Source organism: Euprymna scolopes, chromosome 45, assembly GCF_053919585.1.
Source record: "Euprymna scolopes isolate OS-2025 chromosome 45, ASM5391958v1, whole genome shotgun sequence".
Taxonomy (NCBI): domain Eukaryota; kingdom Metazoa; phylum Mollusca; class Cephalopoda; order Sepiida; family Sepiolidae; genus Euprymna; species Euprymna scolopes.
This window is the reverse complement of record NC_136526.1, coordinates 39,103,873-39,127,215: the sequence shown is the minus strand read 5'-3', so window position 1 is coordinate 39,127,215 and position 23,343 is coordinate 39,103,873. Positions and strand designations below refer to the sequence as shown.

At 33.8% G+C, this 23,343-nt stretch overlaps 1 protein-coding gene across 7 annotated transcripts in view; it reads right to left on the bottom strand.

Annotated features, from left to right (window-relative positions):
* Nucleotides 1-4,186: 4,186 nt before the first annotated feature.
* LOC145269474 (uncharacterized) overlaps nt 4,187-23,343 on the bottom strand; it is a 57,646-nt gene continuing 38,489 nt past the window's right edge. For 5 of the 7 annotated variants that reach the window (XR_013865067.1, XM_080125185.1, XM_080125184.1 and 2 more), the window contains 2 exons: nt 6,714-6,853; nt 4,187-4,379 (listed from right to left, as the gene is read on the bottom strand). Coding sequence is in view for 6 of the 7 variants with exons in the window: in XM_080125185.1 (XP_079981311.1) it covers nt 4,292-4,379; nt 6,714-6,853 (228 nt within the window). In the remaining variant the exon portion in view is untranslated. The remainder of the gene's footprint in view (nt 4,380-6,713; nt 6,854-23,343) is intronic. The other 2 variants (XM_080125189.1, XM_080125188.1) reach the window with 1 other exon arrangement.

The window sequence follows — 23,343 nt, the reverse complement described above, 5'->3', positions numbered from 1 at the left end:
ATACTTGATTCAAGCAAGACACAATTACAAATGTGTATGAAAAGAAAAAAAAATTAAACAAAATAAAAAGTCAACCAAACAATGGATCATGATTTTCTGGTGTTTGATGGAATGTAAGTAGGCATACAGCCTGGATAATTTTCAAAGGTGAGTGATGATATTCATTATTATTGTCTTTTTGGATTAGTTCAGATATATCTCATAACTAATTGTTTTATGTATATATTTATGTCTAGATATTATATGTGCTATTTGCGTGTTCCCTACAGAAAAAAATCTACATAAAATCTAAAAGTGTATTCTGGTGTAAAATTAACCAGTAAAAACAATGCTTGTGTTCCCTGTCTCGGTTTATACCTCTGTATTTATCTAGATCTGTCTATCTCTCTCTTTTTATTCTTTATCCCTATTCTCCCTCTCGCCATCCCCTATGTGTGAACATAAATTTCAACATGTCTAGATTGATAATCTTCTCATTTACCGGTACCTAACGCCCGTTTTGAACTTAGTAGTGTTAACTTGAATACACGTTGATATGTCAAGGTAAGAGTAAGCGCAGATCGGGCACTTCCAGACGCCAAACTACACAGTGCAAAGAAAGAAAAAAAAAGACTACTAAGTCCCGATGTGCCTAGCAGATTAGAAAGCATTTTGCAACATGTACCCAAGGCGGCAGCAGGCTCGATCGGGCATTCCAGACACTTCCTTACACTGTTTTGAACTTAGAAATTTTCAATTGAATACACTTTGACTTGTCTTGGCCTATTAGCTTCTTATCTACCAGTACCTACATCTCCTCTTATTTGGAGTTAGAAATATTCAATTGAATACATGTTGACTTGTCTTGGTCTATTAGCTTCTCATCTACCTATACGTACATCCCCTCTTGTTTTGATTTAGAAATTTTCATTTGAATACACGTTGAATTTTCTTGGCCTGTTAGCTTCTCATCTACCTATACCTACATCCCTCTTGTTTGGACATAGAAATTTTCATTTGAATACACGTTGACTTGTCTTGGTCTATAGGATTCTCATCTGTCTATACCTACATCCCCTCTTGTTTGGACTTGGAAATTTTTATATGAATACACGCTGACATGTCTTGGTCTAGTAGCTTCTTATCTACCGGTACCTACATCCCCTCTTAAAAATATTTAATTGAATACACGTTGACTTGTCTTGGCCTATAAGCTTGTTATCTATCTATAACTACATCCCCTCTTGTTTTGACTTAGAAATTTTCAATTGAATATACGTTGACTTGTCTTGGTCTATTAGCTTGTAATCTACTTATACCTACATCCCCGGTGTCTGGACTTAGAAATTTTCAATTGAATACATGTTGACTTGTCTTGGTCTATTAACTTCTCATCTACCTATACCTACATCCCCTCTTGTTTTGATTTAGAAATTTTCATTTGAATACACGTTGAATTGTCTTGGCCTGTTAGCTTCTCATCTACCTATACCTACATCCCTCTTGTTTGGACATAGAAATTTTCATTTGAATACACGTTGACTTGTCTTGGCCTGTTAGCTTGTTACCTATACCTACATCCCTCTTGTTTGGACATAGAAATTTTCATTTGAATACACGTTGACTTGTCTTGGTCTATAGGATTCTCATCTGTCTATACCTACATCCCCTCAATTTTGAATTAGAAATTTTCATTTGAATACACGCTGACATGTCTTGGTCTAGTAGCTTATCTACCGGTACCTACATCCCCTCTTGTTTTGACTTAGAAATTTTCAATTGAATACACGTTTACTTGTCTTGGCCTATTAGCTTGTAATCTACTTATACCTACATCTCCTCCTGTTTGGATTTAGTCATTTTCAATTGAGTACCCGCTGACATGTCTTGGCCTATTAGCATCTTATCATCAGGTATGTACACCCGCTCTTGTTTGGACTTCATCTACCTATACGTACATCCTCTCTTGTTTGCACTTAGAAATTTTCAATTGAATACATGCTGGCATGTCTTGGTCTACTAGCTTCTTATTTACCGCTACCTACATACTCTCTTGTTTGAACAAAGAAATTTTGATACACGTTGACATGTCTTGCTCTATAAGCTTCTCATCTACCGGGATCTACATCCTCTCTTGTTTGGACTAAGAAATTGTCAATCGAATACACGTTGACGTGTCTTGGCCAATTAGCTTATCTACCGGTACCTACATCCCCTCTTGTTTTGACTTAGAAATTTTCAATCGAATACACGTTGAATTGTCTTGGCCAATTAGCTTCTTATCTACCGGTACCAACATCACCTCTTTTGGAGTTAGAAATTTTCATTTGAATACACGCTGACATGTTTTGGTCTAGTAGCTTCTCATCTACCTATATTTACATACCCTTTTGTTTGGATTAGAAATTTTCATTTGAATACAAGCTGACTTGTCTTTGTCTAGTAGCTTCTCATCTCACGATACCTACATCCCCTCTTGTTTGGACTTAGAAATTTGTGTTTGAATACACGTGTACTTGTGTTGGTCTATGAGATTCTCATCTACCTATACCTACGTTCTCTATGGTTTGGAGTTAGAAATTTTCAATTGTATACACGCTGACATGTTTTGGTGAAGTAGCTTCTAATCTACTTAGACTTACATCCCCTCTTTATTAGACTTGGAAATTTTCACTTGAATACATGCTGACATGTCTGAGCCTATAAGGTTTTTATCTACCTATACCTACATCCCCTCTTGTTTGGACTTAGAAATTTTCAAATGAATACACGTTCACTTGTCTTGGTCTATAGGATTCTCATCTACCTATACCTACGTGCTCTATTGTATGGACTTAGAAATTTTCATTGGAATACACACTGACATGTCTTTGTCTGTACGATTTTCATCTACCTATACCTACATCCCCTTTTGTTTGGATTGGAAATTTTCATTTCAATACAAGCTGACTTGTCTTGGTCTAGGAGCTTCTCATCTCCTGATACCTACATTCCCTCTTGTTTGGACTTAGAAAGATGTATTTGAATACACGTTGACTTGTTGGTCCATGGGATTCTCATCTACCTATACCTACGTTCTCTATTGTTAGGACTTAAAATTTTTCAATTGAATACACGCTGACATGTCTTGGTGAAGTAGCTTCTCATCTACTTAGACTTACATCCCCTCTTTATTAGACTTAGAAATTTTCAATTGAATACACGCTAACATGTCTTGGCCTATTAGCTTCTTATCTACCTATACCTAGTTTTTTTTTTTGAATTGTGAAATTCAAAAACCAATTTTAACCGGCTAAATGTCCATAAAAGATCGGTCTATAAAAATCCAATCATTTGAGATAAGACATAAGGTGTACTGAGATTTAGGATAAATCTTTTTGATCAGTCTTCGGCCAGAAATTTGGCTGTAAAGGGGACAAAGTTCAACGATTTAACCTTTGAAAACTCTACCCAACTCCTCCGCCAATGTTAGGTCTAAACATTTTGAATTTTAGATGTAGGTTAATTAAACATAAGTCAATTTTTTTAATTCGAGTCAAAGTTTAAAAAAATTGACCTCTGCCTGCAGTCTCTACCAAATTACTCAGCCAATTCTTGGTCTAAGCATTTTAAATTTTACATAGAGTATTCAGACATAGGGCAAGCTTTTTAATAGGGGTTTGGCCGAAAATTTGACTGCCAAGGGGTCACAGCTGAAAAGATTTGACCTTTGCGGTCTCTAGCAAACTTTTCAGCTAATTTTGGGCCTAAACATTTAAAATTTTACATAAAGAGTATGAGTTTTATTCAGATTTTTATCGAGATTTTAAGCGAGAATTTGGCTACCAAGAGGTCAAAGTTAAAAGAGATAACCTTAGTTGACTCTATAAAACTTCTCCGCCAATTTTGGCTAAACATTTGAAATTTTAGATGTAGGTTTACTGGACATGTATCAAACATTTTAATATATATATATATATATATTATGCATATATATATACACACACACACACACACACATATATATATATATATATATTTACATAAAGTTAAGAACATAGGGCCCGAGCAAAAGCCGGGCTGAATTGCTAGTATTTAATAAATTCTATGAGATTAACTGCCGAGTCATTATCTCCTCCTTTCAAGTTAATATAGTATATGTTCGTTAATTGCAAAAATAGACGACCGGAAAATGTGCGTAGTTGCCAGTAACAATAAAACCACAGCGTAATTGAATATGTTTTTATTTAAATTATAACGTTTTTATTTATACTTTTAAAGCATGATACGATATCAATCGGCCACCATTGCTTTTTGTATGTAGAAAAGCTAATTAATTTCCACATTTGTTGAAAAAGAAATTCCTTTCTTTTCCGAAGAATGTCTGGTTTTCCTTGTAACCTTTTGGGACTTTAAAGACTCTGTAAGAAGGAAAAACAAAACGTTAATTAAAAAATCAAGGAGTACAAAAAATGGCTGAAATTACCGACACAAAATATAAATTAATTTTAATATTTTATTAAAAAAAAAAGAATTCGAAAAAGCAAGAGTTTCCCCGTTTTAAGATTTTGTTTTAATTAGAAATCGTGGATATAATAGAAAAATATAAATTCATAAATTTAATGTCCACATAGCAAAACTTTACATCGGTCAAGCAACGTTTTTAATAGTCGAAATGCTTGCCCGCCGTTTTCTAAAATATTTTGTTAAAGAAATATTTACTCATGACATTAACATTTAATTGACATTTTTTAAAGTGTTGTAAATATTTTTAGACTCCGTTTTTATCACAACAGAATTCACTTGTATTCCAAACAGGAATCGAAAAGATAAGAGTTAATAATTAAAGATAACATAGGTCGAAAGTCAAACATATAAGTTAATTGAGTTATATACAAGTTGAAATATATGCCTTTTTCACTTCCCTGCAACCTCTTCCACAGAAAAAACGTTGCGAGCCTGTCTTTGGTTTATCGTTATTTCAATGCCAAGTGCTCGTCTGAGCTCCAATCTCTGGTCCCTTCTCACCAATCTTTCACGAAAATCATCCATCTAGCTGAAACCACTGTCAGTAATTTCCCCCATTCTTTATCTGTGCCTAAATCAAAACGTAGATTCCATGAACAAAGCTTGTTTCTTAGAAGTGCACGCCTGTGGAAATCTCTTCCGTTTGCCTGTTTCCCACCTGACTATAACTTGGATGTCTTCAAGTCCAACATAAACAAATTCCTGATAAACCACCCCTTAAGTAAGACACTTTATCAAATCTCCAATACTAATGATTACTACGATACTATCCCATTGATTACTGTACACACAATTACCCTTATCCCCGAGTGGCTTCCGGGCCTTAATAAGTGGTGACTTCCATGTAAAAAAAAATAAAAACTCACCTTCGCCATTATTTTTTTAAATTCTAACTATGAAATTTTGCTGACTATATCATTCAAAGACGGTAGTGTTTTAAATATATGGTTAAGTGTCAGTTTTTGTCATTTAGAACAAATACTTATAAAGATTCACCGCTCACTCATTTTTTTGACCAAATTTCAAACAATTATTACAGTTTATAGATCACCTTCGCAGCTATATTGTGACAAATAAGTTTCAATTTTCATTCAGTAAGACAAAAATTATGATGAATTTTCTGGTGTTCAAAATCGTAAAAAAATATATAAGGAGGTGAGCTTCTTATGACTGGTTTACATAGCAATCACCTCTCGTCATGACTACTGTTGCTACTAATTCTAAAAGAGAAGTAACAAGTGAGAATGAAAGCATGAAAGGGAGATAATTGGGGGATTTTATTGAAAGCAGACGAGTGCCGTCCATTGTTATTACATGTGTTTATGTGGGCAAAAAAATAAGACTGAAATTAAACAAAGAACAAGTGAATTTACTGGAAGGCTGGAAAAATCATGGATTACAATAGAAAAATGCGAGCATGAAAAGTAATATGGCTAAGCTTAAACATAGAAAAATAAATGACTAGTTGTTAAAACTGGAAAAGAAAAGGACAAGACATTCTAATAAAAATTACTTGGATGGGTTGAAGAGTGTGGTGCAATCAGGTAGCCACTAGCAGATCCTGGGCGTCACAGCAGGACTCATTGCCCGCCAACAAAGCCCGGTTGATCGCCGCCATCTGCCGAGTATTCGCCGAGCTCCCGCCGGCGCTTGTGGAAAACGCATGCTCCTTGTTCTGGACACATATGAAGGTGGCGATTGAGGCTGAAGGCGGTTACACTGATGATGTGTTTGCTCTACTATATATTCATGTTTCCTGAATTGATTTTTTTCAATAAAAAGTTTATAAATAAGGTTGTAGTATAGTTTTCTTAAGACCGACACTTTTATCGTTCCATCTTTGATGTATATATATATATATATATATATATATATATATGATGGAATTTTTTTTACCCAAACGAACGAACCAGGTTTATCATGTACAAAATTAACTTTTTGTTGGTAACATCGGATGGCAATCACATCTGACGAGTTGGTGAGAAAGAAATTTTTATGTAAACATAAAATCATAAAATTGCCATCCCATTAACGAAACGGCTGTAATGAAGAGATCCCAGATGAAATAAACAAGAGTTACATAAAAAAATGTAAGTCTTGGAATTTCAGTAAAGTTTGTATATATATATATATATATATATATGCGTTTATATGTGTGTCAATATATGTATATGTAAACTGATAAAGGCGTAAAAATTGTATGGGTTTTTAATCATGAAAATACATACGTATGATCGATGACGAAGTATAGTTCATTATTGGTTGAAAATGCAGCGGCGACTGTCAAATCGTTAACTGGACTATTTAGTTTACTTAAGCTCCACACAACAGCCGCTACTAATGGCCTGAATTCATAAAAATATCCTCTCTGCAAAAAAATGTCAAAAATTCGTAAATTAAGCCACCTATACTTTATGTAAAATGTAGAGTATTGTCTAGTGTTGGGACGATTCCTAATTTTTATACGATTCCGATTCCAGGAAAATATTGATTAACGATTCCGATACCAAGTACGATTCCGATTCCTAGGGAATTATTGTTTTGAAATATACCAGGTAGTTTTATACTTATGGTCGGGTAGTTCCCAAATATGTTCTAACTTTGGAAGAGATATTTTATGCCTACACAGTCGTGTTTTGGTTTAAATAAAATTATTATATAGTAAACTAAACGGAAAAATTTGCAAAATTTATTTTAGAGAAAAGTTATTTTACTTAATTGGAATACAGAAGAAAAAAAACAAAGAAAATAGAATTAATCCTTCAGAGCAAAAACAAATAAAATAGAATTTATATAACAGAACAAAAACAAGAAAATTAGAGAATAAATTAACACAATTCATTATTTTGTTCCTCATAATTAACAGATTTAATGAATTAAATAAAAAAAATATTGCGGAAGAGAAAGAAAATATATACTAATTAAATATAAAAAAAAGATAAATATTTAATTTAATAATTTATAAATGAACGTGCATAATTCACAAAGTGTAGTTAACACCTATTGTTTTTTCTTACTTTTTCATTGCTTTTACACGTTGGTTCTTACGTAAAGAATAAGTTTAGCCAAACTAATTTTGAAATAGGGTATATCAAAGGAACACATATAAAAACGATACCACTATAAAAACAAATGTAATACTAGATAAAATTGAGCAAAAATAATTACCAAAATTACAGAAAAAGATAAAAGTAAAACAAAACAAAAAATGGTGAAGTTTGTTGAGTGAAATGAATTATTGAAAGAAAATTAATTGAACTAATAGAAATGTTAAAAAAAATGTCACATTTCAATATTTTTTTAATAATTAAATTCTCAGGGCTGTCGAAATTAAAAATTAAGTGATTTTTTTTAATTAGACTTCTTTCGAAGCTTGTTACCTTGAAAAATACATTTTAAACCCTGTTTTTTTAAAAATAAATTGAAAATAAAACGCAATTAAAAAAATTTAATTGATAATTGAAACTTTAACAACATATTAAACATTGAAAAATTACTTATCTCACAAATTAACGTCCAATAAAGTAGATCCAGTCTTCATGCAGGAATTCGGTTATAATAAATATATCTTTCCCAAACCTTAAAAATTAATTTTTTTTTTTTTTTTTTTTTTGAGAGAGAGTTCTTTAAAATCGCCGGGGAATGCCGCCTAAAACTTTAAAGAAGTAAATTTTAGGAGTTTAGTGCCTTTCAAAGACGGTTATCATAATTTATTATCATCATTTAATTTCCTTTTTTCCTCCCCCCCACACCTTTCCACGTGGTTCAGTAGTTAACCAGTGCTCCTGTTGCTGTCAGTCAGCTATCTTTACCTAAGTTTTAATTTCTAGTTAAAAGAATTTTTCATGAATAGAATCAGCATTTTTAACAATTAATTTTTTTAGTTGTATATATTGTATTTACTCTTTGAAGTTAAGGAGGGTTAAAAAAAATTGGTGACACCTAGATGGTGACTTGGGCAAAAAAAAAGACACTGCGATTTCGACCCTCACTAATAAAACTGCTCTGAGTGACTAGTTGGTAATTTTGCTAATTTGCAGATTAAAAACCGACATTGTGTCTAACTTTGTGTCTAACTTTGCCCTCGCGGGGTGCAATTAAATAAGAACCTTTAGATAAACAATGCTTCTAAACTGAGGTAATTGTAATTTTTTGTTCCGATCGAAAATGCCCCTTTTTGGAGAGCTGGATATTCCCCAGATTTAAAACCAACCTTGTGTCTAACTTTGCCCTAGTGGGGGTGCAATTAAATAAGAACCTTTAGACAAACAATGCTTCTAAACTGAGGTAATTGTAATCTTTTGTTCCGATGAAAACTGACCCTTTTTTTGGGGGGGGATATTAAAAATCGACCTTGTGTCTAACTCTGCCCTCGTTGACGGCAAGAAAATAGGAACTTTTACAAAACCCAAAATGAGGTTAGAATTTGGGACCCCATAGCTTCAGTAGCACCTTTTGGTGCCATTTTTACCTAGTTATTCACTTGTGCCATTTTTACCGAGCACCATATATATATGGTTTCTTTCTCATTTTTCCACAGTTAAAAAAAATGAAATGTCATCAACTGATTTCATAAGTACAAAATTTTTCAATAAAAATCGACAAAAGGTTTTGCAATGACTAATTTTTTTAAGAGTTTATAATATTCTAAAAAAAGATTTTAAATTAAAACGTAAAAATTCCATAATATATAATAAATAAATTCTATTTTCGCACCTAAGCTTGGCTGAAAAAAAATTTTTTGGAGGGGGGGGATTGTCACCCCTCTATGGCTGTCACCCGAGGCTGACCGCCCCCCCCCCCGCTAGCTACGCTAGTGGGTATGAGCCTCTGAACCCTCAGACTATTTTCGGGCATTTTACAGCTTTCGTTACGGTACGCTCGCGTGCACACTAAGGCTATTCCATATGTGCACCCACACTCGTATTAAAGTGACATAAGCGTAGTAATCTTTCACAGACAATTTAAAATTAGATGGAAATTAATTTTTAAAAATTGCGGATAATTTTGGAAAGGCAATTCTTTTTTTTTTTTTTTTTGTAAATGTCGATAATACACTACCACGACTTGCCTTTAAAATCTTAATTTTCATATAATTTCGGGTGTGTTATAAACAAATATTGCATTCAAAATTGGGGCCGGCAATAATTTTTAAAATATCGAAGGAAGCATCTAACACGTGTTTTTGATTGTTTATAAAGTTCATGGTGTTTTTTTTTGGGGGGGGGGTACAAAAAACATAAGCCCCATGTCTTTTTTAGAATAAGTTTTATTTTTTCGGGATAAAAACAAAATTCGAAATAGGTATTTTATAAAGAGTTACTCGAGAATGGAGTGGCGTTTTCAGCACACCTAAATCTACTTTCAAAAATATATTTTTCTATACGAACGTGAGACGAGCCCTAAAGTAAAATCATACCAAAAATGTTATTTAATCTAAATTAAAACCAATATTTCTCTGAAATTTGTAACGCTCAACTTGGATTCAGCCATATTTTATTTTATTTTTTTTTGGGGGGGAATCTGCAAAGAAGTTCCAAAAAATATATCTAATTGCTTCATGAGCTGAATATTTTAATAGAATGTAAATTAAAAAAAAAATATTTGAAAATTGACTTACCCAGTAGTAGCTTAAATTAAATATAAAGCTGTATTTAAGAGATAGCAAAATAATTGTTTTTGTTTTTTCATTTTCTGAAGACCTTAACCGCAAACCACCACTTAGCATGTGTAGTTCTAATGTTATTCCAATGATATTCTTTTTGAAACTTCAAAAGAAGCCGACTGTCAAAATTTTGCGAAATAATACAACGTGATCAATTTCATTTTAGAGATATTTCTTTCAAAAGCCTTATTTGAAAAAAAGAAAAAAAAGCATATTGTTCTATTAAACTTTTTACTGTTTAAATAATTTGACTTTGCTCGTTTTATTTTAAGAAAATATAAGTTGAAAAAGCATTTTCATTCACTACTAGAAGATTTGTTAGTAAAAAAAAAAACAGTCGCCAAAAAGATAAGCGTATTTTTTTAAATTTTTACTCGCAATGTAGAGCCCTGCATACTTCTTTTCAGGTTAACTCTTTTGTAGTTTTGATTACAATAGATCTGAATGAATGAATCTTGTAAGGGAGGGGGTACTAAGCATTGCCCTGTTAATAATGAATTTCTTTGGTTTCTTTTTATAACATGCTACATTTCTCTCTTGTGGTTAGAAATATCAGGACATTTTTTTTCTTTTTTTCAACATCAGACTAAAAGAATCGTAATGAAGGAATCTGAAAATGAAGGTATTTTTTAACGATGCGATTCCGATTCCGATACCTCCCAAAATACACGATTCTTACGATTAACGATTCCGATTCCGATTAATCGTCCCACCACTAGTATTGTCTTTGGTTGTCGTCAGATTATAAAGGAAACACGCCAAAACCGACTGATTAAAGCATCCGGCGCCACTCGCTGTTCTTTTATATCGCAATTTCTTAAAACGTCACTAGCAAAAATTCAGAATGCGATCATGCTTTTGTTTTAACGGTTAATTTAAAAATTAAAAAAAATCTTTGGAACGCTGTTATTAAAGCTAAAATTCTCTTATCTGCTTAAGGAGTTGATAGGCACTGTCTATCGCCTAGCTTCCATACTCTCACGGGTCGATCTTGTTCCTTTAATCCTGACTAGGGCAATGAACGCCGTATTCCCCACTCCCGACACATCCCATCTCTCTAAACTAAGCATTTGAGTGTTTGAATGCCGTAATGCCAGTGCAAGTAGATTGGATTGACCATCGTATGATGTGTTGAGGGTACCGGATTGACAGTTTCTGGCTGCTGTTCCCGTCTGGTAGTACAGGATTCTTAACTCTTTGGTAGCGCTTAGAGCGGCTGCTCCATCAACAGTTGCATAATATTGGGATGTTTGTAGTGCCATGTCGCGCATGGAAAGGGACCCTGCAATCATCCCCGGTGGGCTTTCTTGAGGCCACAATCCTAGTAGATGGAAGGTCAACTTATGGTATATTCGTGTTGCATGTCTGGTATTCTGCATAACAACTTGTTCAGCACCTCTTACCTAAACTGAAACTTTAAAAAAATGACAGTACAATAAAAAAAATTACGCTTAAACCAGGCCAAAACTCAAACAAAACCAATTTGCCTCCTCCTTGATCCTTGCATTTACGAACATCCGTGGGCTTAGAACTAAGTTAGATGACGTTGAAGCATTTCCCCTAACAAACACCCCGGATATCTTAGAACTAAGTGAGACTAACCTACACTCCTCTATCCTCTCTAGTTACTTTTACATGTTCGGATATCTCCCACTCTGCCGTAAGGACTGTGACAGACATATGCACGGGTTTGGAGTCTATATTCGTAACACTCTCCCCTTGACTAGGGAAACAAAATAAGAATCAGACGATCAAGCCTTTATTTGCTTTAGACTTAACATTAGTGACTTTTATTTTCTCTACCCCTCTCCCTTGATCCAGGACTGTACCTTAATAAACAAAATCCCTGACAGTATAGATACTGCACTTTCCCTCAACAATAGCGCACAAGTGCATGTATTTGGTGACTTCAATGTCCCCCACAGTAATCGGCTTGGATTTTCTGCTTACACAAGCGCAGGTGGTACCACAACATATAGCTTCTCTATATCTCATTCCCCATCACAAATGGTTACGTTTTCAACCCATTTCCCAGACCAGCAAGAACAACACGCTTTGTTACATGATAAGGGCTGTCCCCTTTTCATGTAAGTATAAAAATAGAGAGATTAGTTAAAATGAAAATAAGAGAAAGCAGAAATCGAACCCTGGACATAAGTTTTAAAGAACAATAGTTTTAAATGGAATGTCCAGTAAATTGTTAATTCGAATGAAATAAATAATAAATAAACTATTCAATTGTTAAAAGAATGTGGATAATAAAATATTGGTTAAATAAATTAGATATGTAGGTTGAATTCTTTTGTGAAAATAAAGAAAAAATAGGTTATTGAAAAATCAGAATGTTCAGGAAACGTGCAAGTCCACGCATGTTGATGGCACATGAATTTTAGTCACGTTGGCCGGACATGCATGGATTTCTCAATATAGGAAGTGAGCGTTAGTTAGTTAGAGAAGACAGTCAGTGAGAAACTCAGAGATAGTCTGGAGTTTGGAATTCGACCGTCTAGGAATCGAGACAATCTAACTAAAATGTGAAGCTTTGAATTCTTGATGACGAAAACCACGGCCGGTCGTGACGAAATAAACCATGTTTTATAAAGCGTCGTCTTGTCTTATCATTCTTACAAAAAGGTAAAGTGAAAATTGTATTATATGTCTGTGTTATAAAATGTCATTACATACACGTCTCGACATCTCATGTCTACACAATGTCTGAACAGTGAACACTATCTCATCATTCTAAGAGCGTTCTTCTTCTACACGTCTAAGGAATGAACATTTATAAACGAACAATCTCTCTGAGTCTTTCAACATCCCTCTTAATAAATCTCTCTTACAAGAACATCTCTCTCTCTCTAAGATACAACATCACTTATAATAAGACTCGTATCTTTAATAATAAGAACTCAGGTAACATACGCACACCAAGTGGTACCTTCGTCTAATAATAACTATATAACAGCTTCACTTCTAGACCTGTTTCTGACCAGTTCCCGATGATTGTGTAACGCATGCCCACAGCCGACTTGGGAACGCAGATCATGCTTGGATAATGGTTGAAATTTCCCTAAACTCTAGAACCAAAACTCAAGAGCCACTGCTCAAAACAACGAGATATTATAAAAAGGCTGAGTGGGAAGCTATGAGGAATATCACCAGAGACGCCCCATGGCGAGATATCTTTTCACTTCCCGTTGAACAGTGCGCCAATGCGACTAATGAATAGTTCAAAACAGCAATTGAAGCACATGTTCCCGCGTGAAAATTTTATAGCAAGCCCAATCTCCCCAATGGTTTACTTCGACTTGTCCAACTGCCATTGCCCAATAGCAGCATGCGTACAGCAGACTTAACCGACATAAGTCAGTTCAAACAGACAGAAATATATAGAAGCCAGAAGTAACTGTAAGAAAGAAATAGCGACAGCTAAGAGAGAATTTACTGAAACCACCAAAAACGCATCGAAGCACAGAAAGTAGGAACCCGTGACTTCTGGAAAATCTACAACACTGTAGTAAATAATGGGCGATCAACTATTCCCCCGCTATCCAACAATCATGAGCTTGTTTGCTAAGCAATCGAAAAGGCTAACATGCTTGCCAGTCAGTTTGCTTCCAACACTGGACCCTGTTATCCCCTCTCTGATTTTCCTTTGCGGACAGACGCCACACTAGACGATCTGAAAATTATCGCTTCTCAGGTGCATGCTATCATAAAAAATCTTCACACTTCAAAAGCATGTTGACCTGATCTCATCCCGACTGTGCTATTAAAAAAGTGCTCCGCCGAAGTAGCTCCAGTTTTCTCCAAACTTTACAATAAATGCCTTAATGAATCTTGCTTTTCTGCCTGCTAGAAAACTGTTCTGTGGTACCAGTTTTCAAGAATTCTGACGAAAGAACTGACCCAGTAAATTATCACCCCATTAGCCTCCTCCCACTTTTTGCCAAAATATTTGCGTCCATAATTAACCAAGCTCTAGTCCATCACCTTACAGATGCTAACATTCTGACAGACCATGGATTGAGGCAAGCCCGTTCCACAGCAGACATCCAAACTATAATCTCCGAACCTATATACCAGTCACTGTACAAAAAAGGAGAGGGTAGAGCGGTAGCTCTAGATATATCCGAAGCTTTTGACAGGGTATGGCATGAAGGTCTTTTCATGAAAATCAGACCATACGATATCACTGGGAAAATACTTAACATAATTAAATCCTTCTTAGATAAGAAAAAAAATCCAGGTTGTCCTCGACAGTCGTACATCTAAACAATATGATATAAATGCGGGAGTGCCTCAGGGGTCTATCCATGGACCTCTATTATTCCTTATATTTATAAATGAGCTACCTGACAAAATTGTTTGTGAGATGGGTATATATGCTGATGACACTACGCTCTATAACAGACACGACAGGAAACAAATGAACACATATCTAAAGAAATGGTAGAAACACTAGAGGATGACCTCTGATTTGTAGTGGAATGGGGACAAAAATGGATGGTCTCATTCAATGCTGCCAAGACTAAACTTGTTTCCTTCAATAATTACAAGAAACCTTCTCTAGGATCAATAGCAATGGCCAAGGACTCTTTATCTGAAAGTACATCTTTTAAACTCCGCGGCCTAACATTCACAGGAAACATGAATTAATTATCAATTACATTGAGAGTATTGCCAGGGCTACTGCGAAGAAGTTAGGCTCTCTCTACCGTGCTAGAAAGCTACTAACGTCCGAAAGTATCCTGTACCTTTAGAAGGCCACCATTCGCCCATGTATGGAGTATTGTTGTCATATTTGGGCTAGTGACTGCTACTAGTCTCTTGCTCTTGGACAAGGTTCAAAAGAGTCGCCAACCTGATAGGTCCTGAACTGTCATCTAAGCTCCAGCCTCTGTCTCATAGACGAAATGTTGCATCCCTCTGTCTGTTCTACAAGTACTTTAATGGTAAATACTCCGAACTGCAAGCACTTGTGCCCCCTTGATATAAATACCCCCGACAGACCCGACAAGCAGCTAAATCACACCCTCACAGTAGAGATCCCTAGATGTAAGAGAGCCGTTTACTCCAGTAGTTTCTTCCCCAGAACCGCTAGATTTGGAATTCTGTTCTGGGATCCTGCTTCCCCAACTGTACTGACATGCAGAAGTTCAAGTGTAACACGAACTGACATCTTGCTGCCCAACTCCCTGCATAGTACCCCTGTAGCTTATGTCCTGATAGTAGACCTTTACATCAAAGTGGCGATGTGCCTTGTTTGGGGCGAAAATGTAAAATATATATATATATATATATATATATATATATATATATAAAAACAGAGATGTGTGTGCCACAGACGATTTCTGATTGGTTAATCCAATAATCACATCTCCTAAATAAGTATAGTTCTTACGCTCTTAAATTTACCATAAAATATTTTGGTCTTATTTATTGTCCATCTTGGAAGGGTTTAATTTTTTTCTAACTTGCCATTTACAAATTACAAAAATACGAAACTTACAGACATCACAATCCAACCTCCGACTCAACGTCCGCCATTCACACAACAGGAAAGCAAACGCTGGACAGATTATTAGTACTACTACTACTACAAACAATACAGCACGAAAACACGCGCACACACGCACACACACTCACGTCCACTACCGTCCTTGGCTACGTCACGTTGTTATGGCAACACGATAAATACACAGTAAATTTGATTTTCTTCATTTCTACGCAAATGTTACGCAAATAGAAATCATATAGAATATCTGTATGAATATAATTACACGTAAAGATGATCATCGTATAAGAGAACCGAAAAAAAAAAACTAATAGGGAATTTGTATAAAGTTGTATTTTCTTTTTAAATAAATAGAAAAAAGGGGTGTTGATAAGACTAGCGATACTTATACAGTTTAGTGACGGCATTAAAAAATGGAAATATTGAAAAAAAATTTTATTGTACGTAACTGTTATAGACTGAAGTTCTCCGGAAAAAAATTTCACTTCATTTGATCAAGTAGTTTTGTTCTTACAGCGAAAAACAATTATTTATCACGACGACGTCAACGTGGCCATTTTGGAAATGTACCTAGCAGAATACCTCCATTTTAGGCCAAATTTCGCAATCTAGCCTTTTTTTTTCTCGCCATATTGAGATGCGCACAACAAATCTGCAATTTTTTTACGTTTTTTTTTTTTTTAAATCTGCAATTTTTTTGCGTTTTTTTTTTTGAATAAGAATACTATTGAATATGCAAAGAAATTGAAGAATGCAAAGAATTGAAGAATTTTTATACGAGATTATTTTCGAAACATGCTCAGTTGGACACGCATGCATAACTTCAAAACTTCGTTTATTTACTTCTGTTACAAATTAAAAAAATAAACCACCCCAAAAATGGCATCTGTCTTCGCAAAAAAAAAATAAATCTCATTCTGGTGGGGGGAAAAAGGGCTAGATTGGCCTAAAATGGAGGTATTCTGCTATGTACGGCAGTTACCTGCCCTTGGGGAATTCCTGGGCCTGCAATAACATTTCCAAAATGGCCACGTTGACGTTGCCGTGATAAATCATTGTTTTTCGCTGTAAAAAAAAACTACTTGATCAAATGAAGTGAAATTTTTTTTCGGAGAACTTCAGTCTATAACAGTTACGTACAATAAAATTTTTTTTCAATATTTCCATTTTTTAATGTCGTCACTAAACTGTATAAGTACCAGACTATCAATACACACAAAAAAATATAGATTTATTTTTGGGTAAAGTTCCCCCGGGTTTTCCTTTCACTTCAGTAAATAATGGTCTTTTGTTATATATATGGCGTACTATTATCCTTATATATATGATGTCTATGTTTATATATATGTATAAGTGATAGTGTCTGTGTGCATTTCCCTACGCTAAAACTCTGTCAATTTTAAGCCTACAGATTCGAAATTTGATGTACAGGGTACTGAGATTTGGGAAAATCGATGTGATAGGTTTTCGACAGAAATTTAGCGATTAAGTGGTCAATATTCAACAATTAGACCTTTGAGAACTCTACCAAACTCCTCCTACAATATAAGGTCTGAACACGTGATATTTTATATATAGATTCCTTGGACATGGATCTAACTTATTAACTTTACTTGATCCCTAAACAATAAATGTTAAGAGGTCATAATAGGGGTCAAAGTTTTAAAAAATTGACCATTTCTTTTTCCTCACCATACACTTCAAAACACCTGGGCAACGCTGGGCACCGATTGCTAGTATATATATATAATTATCCACTGACACGTGTTTTGTCGCCTAAATCCCTACCACACGGCTAACTCGCACGACTAAAAAATGTATCGTTTTTATGTACATGTTTTTATTTGTTTTCTGGGTGATATTTAGATATATTATTCCATACTCGATACATTTAGTAGTAGCCGGGTGGTAGAGGGTAAAGCTTCTTATCATGGGGTCCCGATTTCAAATCTTGCTAAATTCAGCCACTCTGATGAGTCGTAGATGACGAAACATGTGCCAGTGTATATATATATATATATATATATATATATAGAGAGAGAGAGAGAGAGAGAGAGAGAGAGAGTCATCCACATACAGTACTGTTTCGACAAGCAACTAACTCAAGCCAGAACTCAACCACCCGAACGACAGTCAATGCTTCTTACCATTACGCTATACAGCTGCTGCGATGCAGGTAGTGAATTAACACAAAAGAGTATCGCTTAATATGCTAATGGCAGTTTGTATATCATTCCCTATATATATATATATGTGTGTGTGTATATATATATGTATACTAGCTGTACCCTGCCACGCGTTGCAGTGGCTCAATTTGGTGTAATGGAAAAATTTAATAAAAGAGAAAATGCATGTTTCTTATATTAGTACAGCAATCCACTGCAAAAAGTGAAAAAGGCGAAACTGAAAAAAAATGGTACTCTTGCAGAATTTGATCTGGATCCTCGAGAGTTTCTGTCAATCATTCATGTTTTGGACTTGACCAACAATCAGTGGATGAAGCCGAACGTAGCAAAAATGTTGAAACGCTAAATGCTTTTTTTTGTTGTTGTTTTAAAAAATGTGAGTTAGTAATTAATATTTGGTTGATGGTGGGGGGAGGGGGGTACTATACACAGATTCAAAAAAGTCGTCCAAAAACAAATAAATGAAAGCAAAGGTAAGGTAATTTACGTTTCTACCTAATTGGATAATTGTTTAGTGTTTTTATGTAATGTAAAATGTTTAATTGGCTCCAAAAACAGAAATGGTCGCGGATTCTTTTGAATACGTTAAGTTTGGGAAAGTAAGTTGAAAACTAAAAACTATACAAAACAGTGCCTGAAACTCACCGAACATATGTTACCATGACATAGGCTGGCATAATCGGTAGGTTTCTGACAGTATTTTGTATAGTTTTTTTAGTTTTAACTCACTTTCTCTAACTTAAAGTAATCAACAGTGTCCACCACCATTTGTAGCTTTCAAATACACCAATAAACACTGTTTTTCGAGCCGACTAAACGTTACATTAAATGAAAAGGGTTTATATTACTAAACACAGATACAAAGAAGTTGTCAAAAAATAAATATATAACAAATAAATGTTATCAAAGGCAAGAAAAGTAAGTGTTCTACCTAACTGGATAAGATTTTAGTGTTTTTATGTAATGTATAATCGGTTCGAAAACATTCAATGTTTATCGATATATCTGAAAAATACAAATGGCGGCAGACTGTATCGAACACGTTAAGTTTGGGGAAATTTTGGGAAAATGAGTTTAAACTAAAAATACTGTTAGGAACTCACTCAATATATGTTACCATGATGTAGGCTGGCATATAATCGGTGGGTTTAAACTTTTGCTCGATACAGGTGACGACTTTTAAAAATCCCTTTTAGTGATTACCTGGTTTGAGGATATTTGTACAACTAAACGGCAAATCTGCTCAAAAAAATCCGGTATTATTTTATTTTAAGGCCCGTTTCACGTTCATATATAACGAAATATTTTATTGTAGATTTCGGTGTGCTAAAAACGAATCTGCAAACCGTTTACGTAGCAAAAAAAAGTTTTCATGACATTCATGGAATTACTTTTTCGAAAAGTGGGTGATCACTTTTCAATGTAAATTTAACTTAGAATGAGCACCCACTTTCTGGCCACCTGAGAGAGGGGCATTTTTCTGTTTCTTGGCTAAAAAGTTTTTTGTTTGATTGATTTTGCATGGTAATAACCCCTGAACTCTGGGACTATTTTGCATTTAACAGCCGTAGCCTTCGTTTACGCTATGCGTAAGCATAAATGAAAGCTGTTTAGCCAATAAACATGGGAAAAAATCCCCCCTCTCTCAGGTGGCTAGAAAGTGGGTGCTCATTTTAAGTTAAATTTACATGGAAAAGTGATCGCCACTTTTTCGAAAAAGTAATTTCTTCATATCATAAAAACTATTTTTTGTGACGGAAACGGTTTGCAGATTCGTTTTTAGCACACCAAAATCTACAAAAAAAAAAATTTGTTATTTACGAACGTGAGACGCACAGCCCTTAATAGAAAATTATATAAAAAATCCGGGGGAAAATAGTTTTCAATAAAAACAGCAAATGAATTCGATAGAAAAAAATGGATGCTATTTTTTTTTCTTTCTGTGTGTTTATTGGCTAAAAAGTTTTTTTGTTTGATTTCTTTTGCATGGTATTAACCCCTGAACTCTGGGACTATTTTCCATTTCACAGACGTAGCCTTTGTTTATGCTATGCGTGAGCATAAACGAAAACTTAAATATGCATTCGCGTACCAAACTGACTTGTCAAAAAAACCTTTAAGCCAATAAACACGAAAATAAATGCCCCTTCCTCAGGTGGCCAGAAAGTGGGTGCTCATTTTAAATTAAATTTAGATGGAAAAGTGATCACCCACTTTTCGGAAAAAAAAATTTCTTTATATCATGAAAACTATTTTGATACTCCTTGGGCGTTGAGTTCCATGGCGACCCGCAGAATTATTTAATGGTCGTTCCCTTAGTACCCCCCTAGTCAAGGCTAACGCATGTGCACGTAACATTTTTTATTTATTTACTTACGTGGTGGAGTTTCTATACTGATAGGTTTTTTGAAATTTTTTCACTGGATTATTATTGATTGAACACTAACCAGATTATGAAAAAAAATTGAAAAAAAAAATCATTTCAACATTTGAAAGGGATACTCACTTTTTAGTTACCACGTTCTGGTAAATCGGTCACTTTTTATTTATTTATTTATTTTTTTTCTAAATACGGAAGTGTCTTCGGGAGATATAAAATGGTCGCATGTTGACGAAGCAATGTATCGGGAGGCGTACGGGATTAAAAATTATTGGTAAATTTTTAGATTAGGTCCACCTCCTCAATTTTCTTTTAAATGACGACTTGAAATGGTTTTCGACTATGCTGAATACGAAAATCGCATCGGAATTTTGCAGAAATAAGTAGTTATCAAGATATAAAAAGTTGTATTATGCATTGTAATCTTTGGCGGCCATCTTTTTTACGTGTGTGTATTTGTTTATGGCGCGTGTGCACGTAAAAAGATGGCCGCCGAAGAATACAATGCATAATACAACTATTTATTTCCGCAAAATTTCAATGCAATTTGCGTGTTCAGCATACTCGGAAACCTATAAATGTCGTCATTGAAAGGAAAATTGTGGAGGTGGACCTAATCTAAAAAAATACCAAATTATTAAACATTTCTCCAGCATGTTAGTGAAATTTATAATACTTTAAAAAAATTAAAAAGAAACAAAAAAGTTTTGAAAAAAAACTCACCTTTCACAAAAACAATTAAAAAAAAACACAAACTGACTAAATAAGTAAAAAAAAAATAATTAAAAATCTCGAAACTTTATTTTCATGAAAACAATAAAAAAAGTCCTGTTCTCTCTATTTTTTTTTCTTTGAGAAACAAATATATTTCTGACTTACAAATGCGGTAGAGACTCATTATTTTTACTTTCTATGGTTTTGATATACTGCGTTTTTATTGCTTACAAAATGGGTGACTGATTTATCAGAACGTTGTAACTAAAAAGTGAGCACCACTTTCAAATGTCGAAATAATGATTTCTTTTTTACATTTTTTTAATAATCTGTTTAATTAGTGTCCAATCAATAATAATCCAGTGAAAAAAAATTCCAAAAACCTATAAGTATAGAAATTAAGCATGGGAGTATACAACAACGTCGCCTTTCGCACTTTTACAAACATTTTTTTAAAAAAGTAACTAAACCATTTATTGATAATTTGTCACGTGTACAAACATTTATTTATTTACGTAGGCTTAACTCCTTTCATGAATAAGAAAAGTTTTACTCTTTAAGAATAATAAAAGGAAAAAGTTACTGAACATTTATAAAAGGACTTCTTTTCATGAAGGCCAGAGGAATAGTTGGCCGAAAATTCGTGAAACAACAACAAATAAAAATGGTGCTAATGCAGAGAGCGATCCGCGCTATTTTTTAAATCATATTTCCACGTTTAAATAACGTTTTACGATATGTTTTTTTTATTTATTCAATTGTAAGGTTAAAGTACAGAATAGGTACAAAACATCGTTACCTCCCCATGTTAAGAATGACTTTTTAAATAATAACATTATTTCAGCACGGATCACTCTCTGCATGAGTAATCTTATATAGAAAAACAAAAAAAAACTCAAAAGCAAGCAACAAACTTTTTTTTTGGCCTTATATAATAAAGAAAAGATGTGTAAATTAAAAAATTTGGAAGATAAACAAATAAAATATGTTTTTCTTTTGTTTTTTTTTTTACTTATCGAGTTAACAGAAAATGAAACCTTTCGTCAATTCGTGGCTGTGAAATGAATCGAACCGGAAGTTCAGTTTTATCAACAGAACAGATTCGCAGAAACGATTAAATAAATATATTTATTTTATTTAATATTTTAATTTTAATTAGGTAAATTTATTTTAATAACATAAAAACATACCTCGACTCTAAAAATTGGTTGTCTGAAAATTTCAAATAAATTGGTAACGTATAAACATGGTTTTATTTGTTTAGAACGAACCAACTTTACATTTTTATATATATAGATATATATGTATATATATAGTCATCCACATAGAGTACTGTTTCGCTGTTTCACAGCTCATTAGTGCGGCTAGACAAACAACAACAACAACAACAACAACCTCAAGCCAGAATAGAAAACGATCGCCCAAACGACAGTCGGAGCTTCTAACTGTTGCCCTATACGGCCAGTAAATTAACAATGTTTTGACATTGTCCAAAGTACCTAAGCTCAATTTGTTTACGCAAAGAGTATCACTTCATATGTTAATGGTAATTTGTATATCATTTCCCAAATGCTCAACATAAGATAGGGAGCATTATATATATATATATATATATATATATATATATATATATATATATATATATATATATATATATATATATATATAGGTGTCCACAAAGTCTGCCTACATAATCTACAGGATGCTTCCACAAAGTCTGGCTACATAATGTAGCCAGACTTTGTGGACACCCTACACACACACACACACACACACATATATATATATATATATATATATATATATATATATATATATATACTAGCTGTACCCGGCCACGCGTTGCTGTGGCTCCGTTTGTTAAAATGGAACACATTCCTAAAGAAAAATTCCATTTTGTTCGTTTATTTACTTTTATTATTTTTTGCAATTTTTTTAACCAATAAAAGTTGTTATTTTTTCCCTCAAAAGATTAATTTTTTACCATAAATTGTTAGGTGAAAGGTTTTTTTTTTCAGGAAAACTTGCACTTTTTTTTAAAGAAAATTTGCAGTAAACGTTTCTCTTCGGAAACGGAATTTTTATTATAAAGAGAACAGATGAATGCTTTACATGAACACTGTAAATAGTTATGTGAATGTAGAGAAAAGTTTGATTCTTTTTTTTCATGAGAATGTACAAATTATTTTTTTAACAGATGTTCAGATAATAAACAGAAAAATACTTCCATCATTAATTATGCAAAAAAATAAATAAAATGTTGATTTAGTGTTTCAACATTATGCTTATAAATTACGATAAAACTTGCTGAGTATGCGCTGTTTTACGGTTGTTGTAAAAATGGAACGGAAACTTAAATTTCACTCCGTTTTACTCTTTTTTAATTTTTTAATTA